This window comes from Podarcis vaucheri (genome assembly GCF_965113315.1).
Source record: "Podarcis vaucheri genome assembly, chromosome: 6".
NCBI classification, from domain to species: Eukaryota; Metazoa; Chordata; class Lepidosauria; order Squamata; family Lacertidae; genus Podarcis; species Podarcis vaucheri.
Genome location: NC_138764.1, coordinates 43,500,177 through 43,521,041, shown reverse-complemented (window position 1 = coordinate 43,521,041; position 20,865 = coordinate 43,500,177). Strand labels below are relative to the sequence as shown.

At 46.5% G+C, this 20,865-nt stretch overlaps 1 protein-coding gene across 3 annotated transcripts; it reads right to left on the bottom strand.

Moving 5' to 3' along the window:
- Nucleotides 1-5,876: 5,876 nt before the first annotated feature.
- On the bottom strand, nt 5,877-10,926 carry DIRAS3 (DIRAS family GTPase 3). 3 transcript variants are annotated; one of them, XM_082228462.1, is made up of 2 exons: nt 10,490-10,926; nt 5,877-7,279 (listed from the first exon to the last, which is right to left on the bottom strand). In XM_082228462.1, the coding sequence occupies exon 2, from the start codon at nt 7,211-7,213 to the stop codon at nt 6,617-6,619; it is 597 nt and encodes a 198-aa protein (XP_082084588.1). In that variant the 5' UTR covers nt 7,214-7,279; nt 10,490-10,926; the 3' UTR covers nt 5,877-6,616. The 3 variants fall into 3 exon arrangements, with proteins under 3 accessions (XP_082084588.1, XP_082084589.1, XP_082084590.1); XM_082228463.1 differs by lacking the exon at nt 10,490-10,926 and adding an exon at nt 9,836-10,375; XM_082228464.1 differs by lacking the exon at nt 10,490-10,926 and adding an exon at nt 8,801-8,970.
- Nucleotides 10,927-20,865: the final 9,939 nt, after the last annotated feature.

Here is a 20,865-nt window from a genome sequence, read left to right as displayed (position 1 = left end):
TCCTTTCCAGGGCTCAGTCCTGCAAAATGTGAAATATTAACAAAGGCTTCCTTTGGATAAGGCACAGATTGATTTTCTCTCACTGCTGAGAGCCAAACTAGACTTTCGCTTAATATGCAGCAGGCAATTCCCGTAATGGAGAAGGCTCCCCATGCAGCCAGGAGGCTTTGTGGGGAAAATCCCCATCAATGCCAATTTACTTTTCCTTAAAATCTCCATTCCAATCCCAGCAGGGGAAGGAAGAGATTAGCCTCTCTGCTCTGCATACTGCCTTCCTTGTAAAAGGACCCTGTAAAGAACTGGTTAAGCAAGAATCCCCCATGCCTCCAATTGTTTTAGGAAAAACAAGGTAAGTAGCTGCTTGCAACATGTTAAATAAACATTTAATTGGGCTGTATCTAGTTAGCAGAAAGGGGCATAGATCAAAAAGAGATTTCAATAGGAGGCTGCTATTGACTGGGTCTGGCCAACGGTCCGCCTAGGTCTGTACCGTCTAGGATGTGGAACATTTTTCAGCCCATGGACTGCAGTCCCTCATGAGCAACTTTCCAGGGACTGAATATTAGTGGTGGATGGGGCCAAAGATGTTGACTCTTCACTTTCAATCCACTTTTAATTTGCGTGTCAAAACCCCTCCCCCCAGAAAGAAAGACACAGGACACGATGTTTAAGTTTAATGGGCATGAAATGGCCACAACTTTATTGATTAGAGAATTGAAGGTATTGGCCCTAGGCATTGGCTCCTATCCGCTACCCGGCATGATGTCCGGGAAGGGTTAACACTAACCGTGGGAGGCCCCCGTTGGAGTACGCCAACTAGGATCCCACGGGTGTCACCGCTTGGGGCGTGCCGGGGGCCCTTACCTAGGTAGGTTTCGGACAAGACAACGCCCCTCGGAGTCCTGTACCGGACTACCCCATTTCCTGGGGGAAGGTGATGGCGTTCCTTCCCCCCCATCCATTTGCATAACAATTGAACCCCAGCCAATGCCTAACCGCCAATACAGGGAAAGTTGTGACGGTTTGCTACGAGGTAGGCGAAAAAACCAAATGGCGGAAGATCGCCAACTTGGAAAAATTCCTACCAGGCCCCTTGCGGCGACCAACCGAAGTCCATAGCAAGGTCATGACTACTTACGGCTACCTAAACATCTAAGGGTGTGTGGGATGGGAAAAACCTCTCAGCTGGTCGGGAGTGAAGAGGTCGGACCCTGGGCGTGCCCGGCTTAAAATACCTTAAGCCACGCCTCCCCCCGGCCCGCCGATAGGCGGGCGGGGTCGCGAGCACGCCCAGGGATTCCCCCAACTCTCGCGGGGGCCAAGGTTAGCCCCCGCGCTTGGGGAGGAGGGGCTAGACCGCAACCCCCTCTCCTCCCCATAGTCGGAAATGGCTTTGTATACCGCCTTTCTACGTTACTATACGCAAGGTGGTCTACGAGCTGAAGAAACAACCACACACCTTACAACAATCTGGTCCAATACAAAACAAGTCATAATAAAAAACATAACTTCAAGATAAACCACTTACCGTATATCAAATAAAGTAACATTCAAGAACCCATTAGAATGTAACAGTGCACAATAAAATTACTGGTAAATATCAGCAAACAATAATTAAACAGAAATCCACTCTTAACAATTACAGTGGTACCTCGGTTTTCAAATGTCTCAGAAGTTGAACGTTTCGGTTTTTTAACACCGTAAACCCGTAAGTAAATGCTTCAGTTTTTGAACATACCTTGGAAGTCGAACATGTTTCGCAGCTTCCGCTGAGTGCAAGATCCTGAGGCTTAGCTGTCGGCTATTGAGGTTTCGGTTTTCGAATGTTTCAAAACTCAAACGGTCTGCCGGAAAGGATTACATTCAAAAACCAAGGTACCACTGTACTGTATAGTAAAATAACTGCTAAATTATAACCAATAAAAATAACAGCAAGTCACAATGCATAAAATACCTCAATGCACACAAAACCATGTAAAATGATCAAAGTGAGAAACAAAGGCACACAACTTATAAAATAAATTTTTTTTAATTAAAAAAATTATCCCTGAACTCCTCTCCTCTCTTCCCAGGTACCTTCTGCTGTTTGTAAAGTCATGGACTGGGAAAGGCTCCTAGGTTGGAGGGTGGGGCAAGGCAGGTGAAAAAAGCAGTTGCCTGATGGCCAGCCACAGACTTTCTTCCTTTCGGACTGTAGGTTACATTCCAGTCACTCCTAAGGCGTTTTTTTCCCCTCTTTCTATTCTGCAGGAAGCAGCAGCAACAGCAGCAGCACCATTCAAGGGCACTTCTCAACTCAGCAAAGTTCTTAAGTAGGGCATGGAGCAGGACTGGCGAGGGCTGTGGCCCATAGAAGCTGCCCAAAGGGATGGTTAGAGAGGCCTGGTGGACTGCATTTGACCCCTGGCCTGAAGCTTCCCACCACCCCTGATATACACTGACTGTCAGTTGCTCTCTAGGTATCCGAGAGGGGTCTTTCTTAACCCCACCAAGTTTGTGCAAAAGAATTAGCAAGGAAATGTGGGTGTCAGGAACGAGCCAACAGTAAATCACACTGTGCAAGTTGGAGTTAACGCTTTATTAGCAAGAACGCAATCTGCACAGGAGTGGCAGGCCTAATGAGAACAGCAACTCATCTCCAGGAAGTCTTGCCCCCATGAAGCAGTTGGTGAGATGGATGGTCCCCACCTCCCCACAGCTGCCTAAGTCCCCTCCTCTCCATGGGTTTCCCCCAAGCAATCAGAGACTGCGTCTGCGTGTTACCAATCTCTCCTCTGTCCTTTTCATGCCGGTTCTGGTTCTTGGAGATGTGGGGGAGGAGAACTTGTCGCAGCAGGAGGGGGCGGACACCCGTGACTCTTTCACCAGCTTGACTCTACCTCTTGGTCTCCATCTTCTCTGACCTCCTCCAAGCTCCTCTTCAGTCTCTGGTTCTGGACTGCTCTCTGCCACTCACTCTCCCAGCTCACTAAGACCTGTCACCTCTTCAGCTTCTGACCCCTCCTCCTCCCAGTCTTCTCCCTCTGACCACTCATCATTGTCCCACCACGGCTTCCCGAGCTCTGAGCTGCCTTTTTCTCTTGGTGGTTTCCCAGGTGGTTCCTCTGCATCCAAGCAGTCCATGACAATAGGCTGCTGTGAAACACTGAGGGGTCCAAAAATTTGGATCAGTTCAAAATACTGCTGTAAGATTGTTTGTGCTTTGCAGTGTGCCTGCAGCCTGGCACTGAGCAACATGAGGATATTTATGTAGGTGCAGGCTGCCAACTTTATTGCAGATTAAATACGCACAACATACAGCAAGGAGAGAGGGGAGTCCTAAAGTAACGTATTGCAGAGGAAGGGAACAAGGTAGCGTTCCTTAGTATGAGTGTTGCAAGATTGCCTCTGCCAGGCTCAGATCCTGGATTCTTGGCCTAAGCCAAGATTAAACCACAGTTTCCCATATGTAACCCAGAAACTGTAGCTTTAAGAAACAAGAAACTGAAACCAGACACATTAGTGGAGAAGAGGGAGCACATGGCTGGTGCTCAGGCCAATAAACCATGATTTAATCACCCTGACATTGTTTTGTCTGTACAGGGCAGGCATAGCCAAACTCAGCCTTCCAGATGTTTTTTTGGCCTACAACTCCCATGATCCCTAGCTAACAGGGCCAGTGGTCAGGGGTGATGGGAATTGTAGTCCCAAAACATCTAGAGGCCCAAGTTTGCCTATGCCTGGTACAGGGCCTTTGATAAAATATTTGAGGCAAAGCTTGTTGAAAAGACTGTATGTTGAGCTGGTGCAAAGGGATGGGCTCCTGTACATTTACCAGTTGTGGAAGGGGAAATGGAAGATTTTTCAGCTCTCCTTTACAAGCCACACCTGCCAAAATTCCTTCATCTGCACCACTTTTTAAAAAATGCACTGCACTTTTCATTTACAAAGCCAAGAAAATTAAACTGCTTTAAAGCCAGTTTGGCTGTGGGGAGCTGTGCTTTTGGATGCTGACATATTTGTTATTTAGCATTTATATTACTTCAGAATCAGGCCTTTCAGCAGCTGAAGTCATAAGACTTCAAAAGTATTTTACTGCACATCAGAGTTCTAATTTCTGCTTACTATATTCTGCCAATATATTGTTTTCTGCACTGCAAAATATTTTTTTAAAAAAAAATTACATCTCCCTCTACCATAATGTATTACTGCCTAGTATTGGTATTTGTTGAAATTTGTGTGTGTGTGTGTGTTGTTGTTTTTTACTTTCTTGGCTGCAAAAAGATTCCAGCTGTCAGAGTCAGCAGTGGCTACACTTCCTCCACACATTTCGTAAGAAATGAAATGACAGTACATTGGACTTGCTTCACTGCATTGGGCCTTTATTTTTGGTGCCTCAAAATTATAGGCACATATTTTATTTATTTAACCAGACGGCAGATCATCAACCTCAGAAGGGGATTAGGAGATACCTTTGTTCTAAGTTGCTGGTCATAGAGAATTAAGGTGTTCTAGCTATTGAGTACTCTCCCTAGATTTGACATACTTTATTGCCCCAGTCAGGCATTGAGCCAGACCATCCCCTCTACTCCCAGCCTTCAGGGGTGCACGTTGGTCTTTCAAACGTCCGAGCCTAAAATTCGGTGCCTGTTGCCTCATGTCTTCTGTTCTGCTCAATTCACTACGTCATAGCCCTGCAGCGCCCCCTAGGCTCAGCGGCCAGCACAGCAGAGCCAGCTGTATTGCCCTAAGTCCGCCTCTGCCAGCCTTTGCAAAGGTTCCTAACTGCAGAGACGCTTCCCTTCAGACCTTCATGTTAAATGCATAATCTCTAGTGGGGACATCATTCCTGGCTGCGGGCTTGCATGGATGATACCCGCCCCGCCCGCCCCGCACTGCCCTATTCACCTATGTTCAAACTAAATGTCCTTTTAATATGGAATCTCTGCCGTTCAGATATATTTGAAGGTCTAACTGCAGCAGGTCTACTGCAATGAATGAAATATTTAAAATGATAACTAGAAGCCGAAACGTCAACTGTGACGTATAAAAAGTTTTCTTGTGATTTTCCATTCCGTTTGTTTGTTATCGGTGGTTATGCATTTACCAGTTCTGATGGATTTATTATAACTGTACGGCAGAACGTTAGTAACAATAAGGAGCCTCAACTATGCCAGAAATAAACTGTCCACTTGATCTCATCAGATGGCTGGACAGACTTGAGCTGCTAAACACCAATGAACCCTCTTGCTCATGAGACTCCTTAAGAGATGCTAGCTCTGGGTGTTAGCCTCCCACCACCAACCAACCATCCACCACCTTTGAACAAACACCAGACCTTCTGAGGTGAGAAAATAGGTAGAAGTAGCATTTGGGGAAACACAGGAGGATTACAAATGGACAGCACAACATAGGCGCCCTGTAAAATGTGAGCAAAGGAGGCACAGCCGTCCAACCTTAAACCTCTTGTGTGGAAGCTTTTCTGAGCCACATCTTCATTCTACAACTTAGCCATTGCTCCATTAATCTTACTTGGCTATGAGTGGTTGCCAAAGAAGAAGAAGAAAAGAAGGCGACGACAGTGGAATACATTTGCAGCCAGTTGTAGCAAAATGGAGAATGTTTAATGTGCAGCATGACTCAAGACCAGGTATGGTGGATCTGTAGCCTTCCAGATACTGGTTGGTGGGTCATGGAGGCCGAGGCTGATGTGAGTTGGAGTCCATGCCTAGAGGGACACACTTTCCCCATCCCTGCCCAAGGTACACCAAAGTTCACCTCTTGGCCATCCTCAATTTGAAAAGCACATTGAGTATTTTTGACCCCAGATTCTATCTTTTAGGGGAAGACAACCTTGGATCTGCTTATGGTTAAGAAGTCAACAGATGCACACTAGGTACTCAAATCACTTTAATCGTTCACATAAAATCCTCGCCAATTACAAACACCACAAATGAAGTTTTAACATGTAATAGGAAACAACAAGCACTTCTTTGGTGAGGAATGAGCTCCTCCTTCCCTACAAGCGTGCAGATTCAAAGACCTACGGTAAATGATCAAAAGTCACCATTTACCGCAATCAGCATTTGATTTCACCCTGGTGATGCATCCATCTGAAGAGGTCCCTTTGAAGTATATACAAAACATCAGACACAGTACTATTTTTGTTTGTTTCTGGCTTACTGACCGGAGCCCTAGTGAGAATTGCTTGGTTCCTTGAGCATTTGCATAAGGGCAGGAGGGGAGGAGCTATGATAACTCGGAGATGGTGTCAGAAGCAGTGGCAAAATGCAGGACAAGAGTACCCTCTGTTGCTTTTCCTCAATGCATGTGACCCTAGCGGCTTGTCCTGTGACATAAATGGCTAATACTGGTTGCTGCAGGGACAGAAGGGCATGGAGAGTGATGGTGGCTGTTTTGGAAAAGCCTGCTAGTGCAGAACAAGCATGCAAACCCCAACTTCCATCAAGGGAATATTCAAACAGCCTAAACGAAATTTAGACTATAAAGCAAAAACATCCTGGGTCAGCTCCTCGGGAAATCGCTACTCCAGGCACACCCCAGGACAGGCGAGACAGTTTTCAATGCAAGAAGAAGTCCTCTTTCAACCGCAAAGGCGGCGCAGAAGCCAGGCATCTCACATGACTGAGCATTTGCCTTTCAGTTTATCCTTCTTGCGCTGCTGCTTGGATTTCTTACCGTCCACCTGGAGGCTGACGCTTCTCCTCTTCTCCAAATTCAAGAGCTCCTGGAAAAGCTCCTGCACGTTGTAGTTCATTTTGGCCGACGTCTCCATGAAGGAGCATTTCCACTTGGTGGCCAGGATCTCCCCTTCGCTGGCCTGCACTTCCCTCTGCGAGTCGTCGCTCTTGTTCCCCACCAACATGATCGGGACCTTCTGGATGTCTCCTTTGATCTGGCAGATCTGCTCGTAGATGGGCTGAAGCTCTTCGATGGACTGCCGGCTGGTCACGGAGTAGACCAACATGAAGGCATGGCCTTTGGAGATGGACAGTCTCTGCATGGCGGGGAACTGGTGGCTGCCGGTGGTATCTGTGATCTGAAGGGTGCAGATGCTCTTGTCGCAGCTGATCACCTGGCGGTAGGTGTCCTCGACGGTGGGAATGTACGTCTCCCGGAAGGTTCCCCTCACAAAGCGGAGTACCAGAGAACTCTTGCCAACTCCTGCAGCTCCAAACACGACCACTCGGTAATCATTACTTTGTTCGGGCATATTGCTCGCTCAGCTGGAAACCAAGGAGGAGTTCTGTGTGTTTACATAGCCCCTTGGGGAGCAGGTCTGGAGAGAGAGAGAGAGAAGAGGGAAGGCAGAAACTTAGGCATAACAAGAGGTTCCACAACGTTGCTGAATTCAACAACGCCCCCTTCCAAACCCTCCACATTTCAAGGAAGCAACAGAGCCAAGCCAACCGCACATTTCCATAGGCAGCCCTCCTATTAGCTGTGAAAGATCTGATCCGCCTGCAGCTGTAAGGCAAAATACGGTTATAATTGCCTATGTGAGTGGAGATCAACCGGCCCTCCTCATTAATGCTCTTCAGTCCCCAAGCAACAGAACGCCCTGCAGCTGGCGCAAAACCTTCAGGATCGCCCTTCCCCATTAAGCTAGCCTCAGCACACAGCTATTTTCATTTTCTGCTGCGGTGGGGGATGTTGTTAGCTGCGAATCCCAGGGGTTTGCCGCTTCCATTTCTCCTGCTTTCTGCACACGCCCACACTGGCTCTCAAGAAGCAACAGGCTCAGCAATCCAGCTGCATTACTCAGAAGGACCGATGCAAATGAATACAGACAAGCCCAGCATGTTGCCTCCTGGCGTAATCACAGCTGCCAACAGGCAGGCAGGACAGCCCCCTTGTCAGTTTGACCCACCAACCCTGTCAGAGAAAGGCAACACCAGCGCAAGCCTGCTGTACCTCCATGGCCAGACGGGAAGACCGTGGAATTTTAACTATTATTTCACCTTCCCTCTGCAGTATATCCATGCATGTGTACCAAGGACCACAATTTTCCTGTGCTGTAAGTACTTAGGTTGGGAATATGCCCCAGGATTTTCAGCAGCATGGGATGCAAAACCACTAAAAATAATAATAATAATGAATTGGAAGCAGTCACACCTCATCTTGTTGACATTCATTTTAACTAATTACAAGGAATTCTGGGACTACTGGAATAACAGTGCAATCCTAGCCATGTCTATTCAGAAGTAAGTCCTGCTGAATTCAGTGAGCTTGCTCCCAGACAAGTAGGGTTGGGATTGCAGACTAATCCATTATCACAGGGTCAGGGAACTGGGTCTCTCCAGATGATGCTGGACTACAATTCCCGTCATCCCTGATCATCAGACACACTGGCCAGAGCTGATGGGAGTTGGAGTCTAAAGTATCTGAAGGGCTGTGGGTTCCCCACACCTGGGCTATCAGTTTCCTCACGGTCTAGAGGAGACGTTCATGGAAACATTCCATTCAGCCCAGCCAATATTCTCAGCATCCTGCAGACCTGCCATAAGCCATGATGTTAAGCATAATTTGTGGGTAAACACTGCTGGATTCAGGGGGGCTTGCTTTTGACTAAGTACACACAGGATTTGGTTGTCTCAAGAGTATCAGAACCAGGTCTTTTTATGACATTTCTCACTAGTACAGAGGAGCAGCACCTCTCTCTCTCTCTCTCTCTCTCTCTCGCTCCCCACGACAGCCATTTTGTGCTGTGCTGGCACCCACAGCACTTTTATCAATATGCGAATAACACCAACACCTCATTTTTAAAACAAGAACAACAAAAATAGACTGATCAGAATACTTTTTCCACAGGAGATATTGGCTACGCTGTTTGCCAAGATGATAGACTCTGTTGCTCGGGTTGGGAAAAATATTTCTACTTCAGGAAGTTTAGGCATCTGGGATTTTCCCTTTAGTCCTGATTCTACCAGCCAAAAATCCAAGTCACAGATTTTCAAGCCTTCAGGGTGAATCATCTTATGGTTCCTTTCCAGTGAGAAAATTCTGAAGGTAAAGTTATCAGAATGTTTTTCAATTAATTCATTTATTATATTTATTACCCAGTGCTGCTCTGCCCCAGATATCCCCCCCCCCGGCCAACTTCCTCCCCATGCTCTAGCAGCTGCCCATTGGGAAGATCCATGTCTGCCATTAAGCAAGCCCAGCAGAGTCAGAAGATTTCGGACTTGGATCTGTAAGACCAGAATTCAAATCCTAGGGTGCAGTCAAGTTTCTGCTGTTTTGGTGTGCTTCACACTTCCCCACCCTTCATCTGCTCATATCAGCAGGGCTTAAATTGATTTCTGTTTGTGTACACACACAGGAAGTGTGGAAGTGGGCGTGGATGTCTTTCCCCTATGTAACGGTGTTCACACCTTGGCTAGAGAGAACAAGGAACTGGTGGCTTAAGGAGTTTGAAGAACAACAAGCATCAAACAGTAGCATCTTGCAACAAAGTACAAGAGATATATGCATTTTGGAGAATGTTGCCTGAAAACAGATTAAAAACTCAGCACTGCAAACACAGTGAGTGCACACCATAAACAAGAGTAGGAGCACAGCCCAAATTTAGTACAATAGCCAATAGCATGTTGGACAGCACTCTCTAGAAACCTAGGAAGTTGCCTAATACTAGCTTGTATATTTGTCCAGAACCTAAGTCAGAGGTCTTCTCCATCACTTGCTATCTGATCCTGATAACTTGAGACATCTAGGATTGAACAAGGGACATTGTGCATGCAATTCATGTACTCTAGTCCTGAGCTATGATCCCTCCCCGCAATCTCTGTCTCTCTCTGTTCCTCCAGCTGAAGGAACAGGAGTAACAGCAACCTACCTCACTACGTTGTCCTGTTGCAAGCAGGTTCACAGCATCTGCCAGGAACGCCCCCACTCTTTAAACCTCTCAAGTTTCATTGGAATGGAGGCTTTTCTTCCAAGCAACTGTTGCGCAGGGCCGAGGTGACAAGGCGCTGCTCCGCCTAAGCACACTTATATTCCCGCACACTTTATATCGCAGCGGTGAGAATCCCCCAAAGCGGGGACGTTGCCATGCGGCAGCCCCAGACCCTATCCCAAGAGGGTCGGAGGGGAGAGTGGACGCTGGCGAAGGCAAGTCTCGGCACGATCAGCCAAGATAGAAGCGTCACGGTGGGACTCGGATTTGGGGAAACCAAACAGGCGCGGATGCCTTCCAGAAAGCACTCCCTCTCCACCAGCCAGGAGGGAAGAATATCCCCCCGAGGGCTCCCTCTCCCAGCCCCCAGGAAGCCAACGAGCAGGCCGGGCCTCCCGGCAGCTCAGTAGCCCACAGGGGCGAGGCAGCATCCGAGGAGGAAGCCCAGCAACACGCAAACAAAAACACACAGAGGAGCAAAGCTCCCCAGGACTGCCAAGAGACGCAGATTTTGTCATCCACCGACATCACACACACACCCCTCCCCCTCCCCCAAGTGAGGACCCCCCTCCACCCCCTCGGCGCTCTCTTTACCTGGGTCTCTGGCTCTTCCAGAAGCCTGGGCGGCCAGCCTCTCTCGCTGCCTGCCGGGCGTCACCAGGGGAGGCACTCCCGGGAAACGCGCTCCCCTGCGCCCCGGCGGGGTAGCCCAGGCAGGGCGGCGCCATCGCGCCCAGGGAACCCGGCGGCCTGCTTCTCCCCTACTGCTGCTGGCTGGTGCTGCCCTGGAGCTCCCCAGCCGAGTCCGCCCTCGATGGCGGCGGAGGCAGCAAAGCGTCGCCGCGGTGGAGCTTGCTCTGCCTAATAACCCTTCTCCAGAAACAGCCGCCCGGCCACTCTCACGTTCCAGCTGCGCGGAGCACCCCCAGGCAAGCGTCACCGTGGAACGTGGAGGACAATGGCTGAAAGGCGCCCAACGCGGGGGAGGAGGAGGAGGCTTTCCCTTTCCATCGAAAGAGAAAGAGCGCGCCCCAGTCTGTTGGGCGGCTGGGGGCTTGTTTTTGTCTCTTTTTTGGCCGAGGGGTTTTCGGGGGCTGGCTGTTTCTCAGGGAAATAAACAAGCACCACCACCCTGGAAAGGAATTGCTCTTAAGATCTCCAGGTGCAGCTCCGAGTGAAAAACATTAATCTAGCATCTCCACACAGGTGGCAGCCCCCCCCCCCGTTTTCCCGTGCGGCATCTCTTGTGCTGCACCTGTTGAATTTCCGCTTTGTCGTTAAAGATATTTAGAGTCACGGCCGGAAAGAAAGGAAAGGGGTGGGGGAGAGCAACCTCTTTGTTTCAGAGCTCTCCCACCACCTGCAACTTTTAGGTAAAGGCACACACGTTTAAAAGCACTTCCATACGATACGTGCTGCCCTGAGTCCTTGCAAGCGCAGCTGCACATTCGCCAGTGGTGGACGGTGGGGGAAGAAATCGGGCACCTTCTTAGCATTAGCAAAGTTTTAAACACAAACGTGCCCACACGCGATAAATAACAACAGACTTCTGTGGTGGAGTCTTAGTGATGCATGGAGAGTGTTTGTGTTTAAAATATTGATAAATCCCATTTGGGTAGCTGACTGCCATTCATTCATTCATTTTATTTTGTGAATGACATGCCACTAGTGAGACAGCTCCATTTCCCTTGCCACATCTCCATCAATGATATACCATTAGTGGGAAATCCCAATCTCCCTTCTGTCCCACATTGACTATGAACTTGATTTTTCCTGCCTTCCTTCTTCTCCTTTGAGTTTTACAGCGCTGCACTCTCAGGGCACACTCTCCGGATTTTACAGAATTGCATGGGCAAAAACAAGATGGGACCCTGCCCTCAAGGAACTTACAATCTCATTATCCCAGAGATCAGGTGTGGATAGACTTGAGGCTTGCAATACCTACTTTCTGCAGGATCCAGCAGAACCCCAAGATCCCCAGACAAAAGCTTGGAGCCAAGAATTAAAGAATGTTGAACCCAGGAATAGAATGTTGAGGAATAGGAAAAGAATGTTGAGCCCAGGTTTGAGTACCAGAACTGAATGGAGTTCTTACACACACACACACACACACACACACACACACACACACACCCCTCAACTCCAGGATTTATTCCAAAGTTCTTCCTTTCAGCAGTGAAATTTAGGAGTAATTTTATTGCTGCTGTTGTCAAACAATTGGGAGTCAGAATTCTCTGCCAATCTTCTGCAAATTGTCCACGTCTCTACCTTTAGGTACAGATCTACCTTCTTCCCACTCCTGCAATGGATCATAGAATTGTAAAGTTGGGTGGGGCCATGAGGGTCATCTAGTCCAGCCCCCTGCAATGCAGGAATCTTTAGCCCAATGTGGGGCTTGAACCCACAACCCTGAGATGAAGTTGTGGGTTCAACTCTACCAATGGAGCTATCCCAGCACTACTTATGGCAGAAAGTAAGGAGAGACAGAAAACAGGCGGGGGGGGGCAGGGAGGCGAGAGGAGGGGGGAAATGTGTCTTTGAGTATGTACAGCTTGGGAACAGGTGGAAACGAGGTTTTAGTGGAGAAGCCCAAGGCCAGACACAAAAAGGTTGGTGCTTGCAAAGTGTTGTGCATGGCATAGGGTTTTGGAGGGGCTGGTGATTGGTCCCAGCGATGTCTTTACTCCCCCACCCCCCGATATTATATGTGATGTCATCTGTAAGCTGTGGGCATGGCTTGGCCAAAATGGCCTTGTGGGCCACATGGGGAGACCTGGCAAAATTAATTAGGGGTGGAGATTCCCCTTTCCACTGATTTGGGAATTTGAATCCCATCATGCTGAAATGGAGGCGCCTCTCTTTCATTAGCAGCAATATGCCTCCTAATAAAAAAGGCAAGGAAGGAGGCTTTTGACACTTTTTAGTATTTAGATTATCTATGCCTATAAAAGCTGCATGATAGCCAAAAAAATTCCCCAAACCAGGGTGCAGCTTTTCCCAGGATGAGGACGCCTTGATGAAGTGTACTGCCCCCTGGCATTTCTCCTTGCCACTCAGCTGTTACAGACAACCCTAGATACTACCACAAATAAAAGCAAGATTTTTCTCCCCCGCCTGAGCTTGTGGGAGTCCAGTGCTGCTGTCAAGCAGTTTATTTCCCCTTGACTCATACTCATGGTTATTTATTTGCATCTAAAAAGCAGACCAATTAATTACAGTCTGTATCTTGGCTTTTATGCTGTTTCCCAGCATTTATTCTTTAGGGCAGCTGCAGTTTTGAAGTTGTTGTTTCCCCCAGAGAGTGGAGATGCTGCATACACAAGCCTCTCCCCCGCCCCACGAAGATAGAAAGAGGAATTCTTTCTCGTTCTACTTTCATATGAAGCTACTTGGGGAATGCTGAGATCTAGGCGTCGCTGCATCATCATCATCATCATCATCATTATAACAAGACTTCTATAGCATTTCATTTATAAAATCTCTAAGTGTTATACATTAAGTGGTACCAAAAATATCATTAAAAATAGCAATAAAAGCAGACTTTTAAACAGTAGGCGCAACAAAATGATAGAAATGATGATAAAATCCATGTACATAACAAAATTACATGTCTGGTTAGGCTTTAAGAAGCACAGCTGCCTTTGTGGTTGAAGTCCTTCTTTTTAAAGATTGTACCATCCCATGTTGGGTGTTGGGATTGCTTCTTACCAGCCCTTCTCCTATGCCTTTAACCATGGGTAGGCAAACTAAGGCCAGGGGCCAGATCCGGCCCAATCACCTTCTAAATCTGGCCCGCAAACGGTCCTGGAATCAGTGTGTTTTTACATGAGTAGAATGTGTGCTTTTATTTAAAATGTATCTCTGGGTTATTTGTGGGGCCTGCCTGGTGTTTTTACATTAGTAGAATGTGAGCTTTTATTTAAAATGCATCTATGGGTTATTTATGGGGTATAGGAATTCGTTCATTCCCCCCCAAATCTGGTCCTGCCCCCACAAAGTCTGAGGGACAGTGGACCAGACCCCTGCTGAAAAAGTTTGCTGAGCCCTGCTTAACACTAGATGAAGAACTACACACATGAAATGGATTACAGTGGTACCTCGGGTTACATATGCTTCAGGTTACAGACTCCGCTAACCCAGAAATAGTACTTCGGGTTAAGAACTTTGCTTCAGGTTGAGAACAGAAATCGCGCTGCACTGGCGTGGCGACAGCGGGAGGCCCCATTAGCTAAAGTGGTGCTTCAGGTTAAGAACAGTTTCAGGTTAAGAATGGACCTCCAGAACAAATTAAGTTCTTAACCCGAGGTACCACTGTATATACATATAAGATGAAACCGTGGTAGGTGTTTGTTAGGTGAAAAAGCAGACAGCTGGAAGAATGGCTTAATGGCAAGTGAAGGATGTCAACTGGAGACCAAATAAGAAAGGAAGCAGCTATGGGGAACTATCTTGGACATATGATTGCAATGGGAGCAGGAAGCCTGAATTTAAGAAATTGTATTAAATTAAAGTAATTTGGTTTGATTTCTAATGATTTTGAATCATCATCATCATCATCTTAGATAAGAGAAGAAGCAGGACCAGGTAAAACAAAACAAAACAAAACAAAACAAATGGTTTTCACTGGTTGCCAGTGTAATTGGGAAGAAACCTCTGACTTTTGCATGGCTCAAATATAACCTAAGAACCACATCTGTGACTCTGTTTGCTTTTGCTCCTGGTCTCCCCCATCACTGGCATGTGGCCATCAGACTTTTACTCATTAGAGAATGCAGCCCTTGAGATAGAAAATGACCCCTCTCCCCTGGTTTCTTCCCATTCAGCTTGTGAACACTGGGCTCTCAATCGTTGCTTTGCCTGTGATCCTTGTGGTATATTGCAGAGGCTTCAAGAACAGAGACATTGCTGCGTCTGAAACATGCTCTGTGGATTGACTCATACCTTTCAAGCATGTGCGACACTGCGGGTTTGAGTCTTTCTCCTGCCGCCCCTTATTGACACAGGAAGCTCTTTACCAGGTGTGTTCTTGGATCGGCCCACCTCTTCTTCTGAATTTCACCAGCTCTGTTGGTGGTGATTGTCGAGTTGCAGCTCGGCATCCAAAGAAAAATCAGTCTCACACCATGATAGGTTCCGAAATATGGCTGCTCGTAGGGCTAATGCAGCACAGCTTTTATTGTGTGAAATCAGAAAGATACAAAATACAAGCCAAGCAATTTGTTCTAGCCAGCAGATAAGGACCTTCATGCGAGCATCAGGCCATGCTACGTTAACCAATCATATAGGACAGCACGAGCTGTTCACGCGCTGTTCATGCTCCAAGGATGCTTCTAGCTATGAAATCACCCTGCAACAATAAGAACTTTGCTCATGCTTTCATGTACAAGCAATCATTTTCCCACATGTCCCCTTTTCTTGTTTATATTATTAGAGGAAAAGAGGGACCATCATTCCAAATCGTACACTTCATTGCCTAAGCGTCTACACTTTGCAACATAAACTCCTCTTGTAACCCCTGTGGTGGGCCGTGGTCGGTACCACCATGCAGTGCATTGGGAAATCAAAGAGGGTATGCATTGAATGCAACAACACACCATAATGAAGCCAGCAATACATGCAATTACAATCAATAATATTTTTCTTAACCATAATCCATTAGGCAACTGTCAGGGCTGCTACCCAGTCCCAGCTCACATAGGACCACGCTACCAGCGTTCACGTTATACAGGTTCCATTTTCAAACTGCAATGTGCAGCCCTACGCCTTCTATGTCAGGCCGGCGAAGATCCGTCTGAGTTTCCGCCTCTAGCACACCAGCTTAATACCCTAGCCTTGCTCCATCTCCTGCGCCTCTCCTTAACGTCTCTGGGTCCTTCTTCCTGGGGTTTCCCCCTGCTCTCCCCCCTTGCTCTGACCACTGGCGCTCCCTTCTGGGAATCCCCGGACTCACTGGACAGGCTCGGGGATCTCGGGTCGTAATCCCCACTCATCCCTCCTTAGTATTCCTCCCCCTCGCTCTCTGTTTCCTCCCTTCTCTGCGTCTCTGCTCCTGAACCCCTGACAGCAACCAAGAAAATAAGCAATCCCATGGATCAAAACCTTCAGGTGGATTCAAAGGATTATGGGCTATCATTTGTTCCATATAATCAATAGTAGCAGAGATATTGGTCGATTGATCAGTTATATACATACAGCAATGAGAATGAATTAAGGCACAAATTTCACCTTTAGATGCAAAGATTACATTTAAAGCATAAAAAGTTTATAAAACAACTTCTCTTATTTCTGACATTTCTTTGTTAATCATTTTTAAAGCCAAGATGGTGGAATTGAACAAATTTTCTGTCCAGTTTGCCAATTTATGCAGATCACGGTAGTTCATGGCTGCACCTAAAGAAGGCAGAAGGGACCTAGAGATGGCTGTCCCTGTATATTGAGAAATAGGTGATTGTACTTCCCTTCTGTTACGCAAACGGACCGCTGGGAGCTTATCTATTTTATACACCAAGGGTACTACTATACCTAACGTGCAGGTACCAGAAAAGGCAGAGGGGATTTCTTTGTAGGCACGTGTGCCACAAAATAACCATAAATCAGATTGAAGCAAACATGTAGTTCTACTGCTCTTTCTCATCCAGTCGAACCAAACATAAAAGTCTCTACACGCAGCTTGTTGTTCATAGGTCATGTAAGTTGTGACATTATTAACTAAAACCTTTGGTCTGCCACTCATGGTTGTAACATTAAGAAAACAAGAAGATCCATTAATGTATTCATATGTCCAATTACAATATGGATAATGACCTAAAAATTTTTTGCTATTATGATTAAAATGAAAACAATAGGAAATGCTATTTCTACAAGCGATAGAAATACAGGAGGTAAACTTATGCGATTGTCCTTCATGTTATTGCTAATCTTATATGAAGCATTTATAGGAATGCTAGAATACCACCACCAAAAAAAAGCTCAAAGCTTTTTAAAGCTTTTCAAAATCATTTTTCTCAGCAGCTAAAAGGCAATAGCCAAGCATATTCCGCTTGCTGTAACTAAAAAGATTGCAACAAGGTCGAGAACAGAGCCCATTGTCGCAGGCCTTGCTAAAGAACCATATTGCAACTTTCTGTCCGGGAACCATGCCAAAGCACAAAAATGAAACAAACTGGAACACACTGAAATTCCCTCACCCCCTCCCTTGCCAAGAGTCCACAATAGTGCCAAGACAGCCCTCTGTACATGTTCAGGGGAACACATCATAGGGCAGGACTCCTGAGGGAGGAGAAAGAAAAAAAATATCTGGGGGGTAAAATCCAAGTGATGTCAATAAGGATGAGAATGGTAAATTAGTCCAATGGCTGTTTCTGAGCAACCTGTGTGATATTTCGTGGCTCAATTATTGGCATGTAAAAACCACAATCCAGAAGAAGTCACACAACCATTTCTGCAGATACAGGAGCCCATTTGCTGTAAATAAGTCTGATGTATTGCTCCTTGTACTGCTGAGTCAAAAGTCCAAGCCCAACGAAACGTGATGACACAGATGGGATGGTTGCTATTAGGAGGCAGCAAAACTGTAATGATGTTTGGTGGTTGAAGTGGCTTCCCAGGGAAAAGGGGGGCCAATGCAGTAGGGATGAAGATGGCCTTTCAACGTGCCAGGAAACACTGGAACAGCTGTGGAAGAGCCTCTTCCATTGCAGAGGTGATTGTGATCTTGTCCGCTGGATCCTTATGTCCTTTAAGGGCAGAAAATAGTGGAGACAAAGTGGAGGTGGGCAGGTCCAAATAACTCTTTATCCAATTCAGCTGTCCAAGAATTTGTTGTAAATCCACCAGTTTAAGATGATCAGGAAACTGTAGTTGAGGCGTAACTGGAATGGCTGCAGATGCTGTCAGCTTGTGTCCCAGGTACGTAATAGGTAAAGTCCGCTGGATTTTTTCTTTAGCCACTGTCAATCCAACAGGTTGTAGCCTTTGCAGGATTTTGGGACACGGCGGAGGACAAGGCCGTGGCTAGCAGGCTGTGGCTAGCAGTGCCCACTGACTGGCAGGCTTTAAGCATATCAGCAATGGCTATATTTGATGTTGCCATTAGAAGGCGCAGCTCTTGCTTACAGTGCTCATTTGAATTATCAAACACAAGCTGGCGTACAATCGGTTCTTGTGCTGCCAGGTCCTGAACTTGCCACTTGAAGGTATTGTACAAGCGATCAACAAATTGTCCATAGGGCTTTGTAGGGCCTTGTCTAACGCTTCCCAATTTGCCATCGTGCTCATTCCTGTCATCAGGGACAGAGGCCAGAGCCTCTTGGGCTGAGGCTGTGGTGGCTGCCCAATACATAGGATCAAGGACCAACTGTTGGGCAATAGGAAGAAAATTTCCTCCTCCCGTCAGCCCATCGAGAACATCGGTTTGGCTCAGCATGACGGGGGCTGAGGGTGCAGGAGCAATCACAGGAAAGAGATTTGGAGTATCAGCATCAAAAGGCAGCAACGGAGCGGTGGCACAGAGAGATCTTTGAAGAGGAATTGTAGGAGCGGTGCCAAATGCCTTGGGCGGAGGAGGTGGGAGAGCGGGGGGTGCTGCAGAATTTGAAGAATGCAGGGGAGTGACAGGAGGAGCCGAAGGGAAAATGTCCGGCGGTTTAGGAGGTAGGTTTGAGGCAGGCAAAGCAGGAGCGGGGAGGGCGGGCGAAGAAGTTGTTGCAGCAGCCAGAAGAATGTTTGAAGGAGTTAAACATGACATAGCTTTGTAGACGTTACTCCAGGCATGCAAAACCTTGACATCAATCTGAGGATGATTTTGAAAGAAGTGTCCAATTTTTTTCCAATCGTCTAACTCCCAATTTCCGTCCTGGGGGAACCAGGGGCAGTGAGTGTCCAGGGCTTTTATAAGGGACTTAAGGTCAGCTTTCCGAACAGCAAGGTTGTTACTGGCCAAAAGGAATTTAAGGTCTTTAAAAAATTTTTTCTGTGGTGCAGAGAGAGACTTTCCCATGATTGCAAGAGTTGCAAAAAGAGCAGGGAGCACTTACCGGAGGGATCCTTAGAAGGATGAGGGAGGCGCCTTTTTGCCCTGTCCGGGCGGAAGTAAGTGCTGATAAGTCCGTAACGTAGTCCAGAATCACATTCACACGGGAGCTCTCACCAGGGATCCACTACGTGGATGAACGACGCGTCTGCAGCCCTTGCCAGGCGAGGTGAGGCTGAACGTTGTTTAACAGCATGAAATCCGAAAGAAATCACACGGGAGCACTCACCAGGGATCCACTACGTGGATGAACGACGTGTTGGTGAGTGCTGAATAATGAAAAACAACGTGAAGTCCGAAGGCAGTCACACGGAGCACCAATTGTCGAGTTGCAGCTCGGCATCCAAAGAAAAATCAGTCTCACACCATGATAGGTTCCGAAATATGGCTGCTCGTAGGGCTAATGCAGCACAGCTTTTATTGTGTGAAATCAGAAAGATACAAAATACAAGCCAAGCAATTTGTTCTAGCCAGCAGATAAGGACCTTCATGCGAGCATCAGGCCATGCTACGTTAACCAATCATATAGGACAGCACGAGCTGTTCACGCGCTGTTCATGCTCCAAGGATGCTTCTAGCTATGAAATCACCCTGCAACAATAAGAACTTTGCTCATGCTTTCATGTACAAGCAATCATTTTCCCACAGGTGATAGTCTCTAAGAGTTGTCTCTCAGGACAAAACTGAATTCCTATAGGGAAGAGCTTTCAGTGCAACTCTGGTTGGGTAGCAACCAGTTTTCTGCAGAGAGAGGGAAAAGTTCTTGGAAATAATATTGAAAAGACAACCCAAGTGATGGGTAGAAAATTGAAACTGGAAACTAGAGAAGAGTCCCCTTTAACAGATGGGATACAAGAGAAATTGTGTAACTGGAATTTCACCAGCATTTTATTTTGAAGTATGAGCCAGCCTGGCCCAGTTAAATTTCCACGACATATAAAAGGAATAGACAACCACCACAGGAAAATGGCCCTAAGAGAGTTTTCATTTTTATAATGCAGTTTTGAAAGCATTCAAGAGCTGGCAGAGCTTCCTGAATATTGCCTTGTTCTCCATGCCTGCCCCCCTCTCCACTCACCCAAAGCCATCAAGCAGATTAATTTAAAGTCCAACTTCATCCAAAGATTAATCTTTTGAGAGAGATTTCTCAGCATGATGAATGGAAAAAACATGGGTTTAAGAATCCACTCTCTCCACATGATGAGCTAAAATTAAGAAGTCCAAGACCAGCTGCTGGACAGGTAGATGAGATGAAGAAAGTTGTAACTCCTTTTGCAAAAACAGAGAGTGATCAAAACTGAAGAATATTAGGGGGAAATCTTATAGAGCAATGGATATGTCCTCAGGGATGGAGGATAAATTTGGTTTTTGTTTGCATTTTAAGGAGAAACTACTTAATTTGCACTTCTCAAACCAATCCGCAAACTGAAACACAATTATTCTTTGAAACTTACATTTCCTCAAATTTTGTGGCGCAGTTGTCCAACCAAACAACATGCGCAAAATTGCATATATATTAGGGGGAAAGTGTGCACAAAATACATGCCTTAGTGAAATTAACATACACAAAAATGCATTCAGTTAGAAGAAATTGTTTGCAAAATGTGTAAATTAGTCAAAACTGCACCTAAAAATGTGTATATTGGGGAAAATCTGCAGTAAAATGTCAATAAAATTTAATGACTTTTTTTTATTTAAATTGCAAAAACATGTTATCCTTCTCTACAACAAAATGGAGTTTGTTATCAAGTAAATGTGTTTCACATCAGGTCAGCAGAAGCCAGGACTACTTTTCCCCCTGTAATGGAGATGGTGCAGCCATTTAAGTGAGTTTTTTAAAGGGGAAACTGTGCATGCAAAGAGTATATTTTCCTTGGGGGGGGGGAGCAATCAGGGTTGGCCATTTGTTTATGGCGAATATTTGCCCACGTGGAGACAG

Bases quoted from the DNA above. Each gene is read 5' to 3' on its own strand.
- DIRAS3 (XM_082228462.1), bottom strand. From the start codon at position 7,213: ATGCCCGAACAAAGTAATGATTACCGAGTGGTCGTGTTTGGAGCTGCA.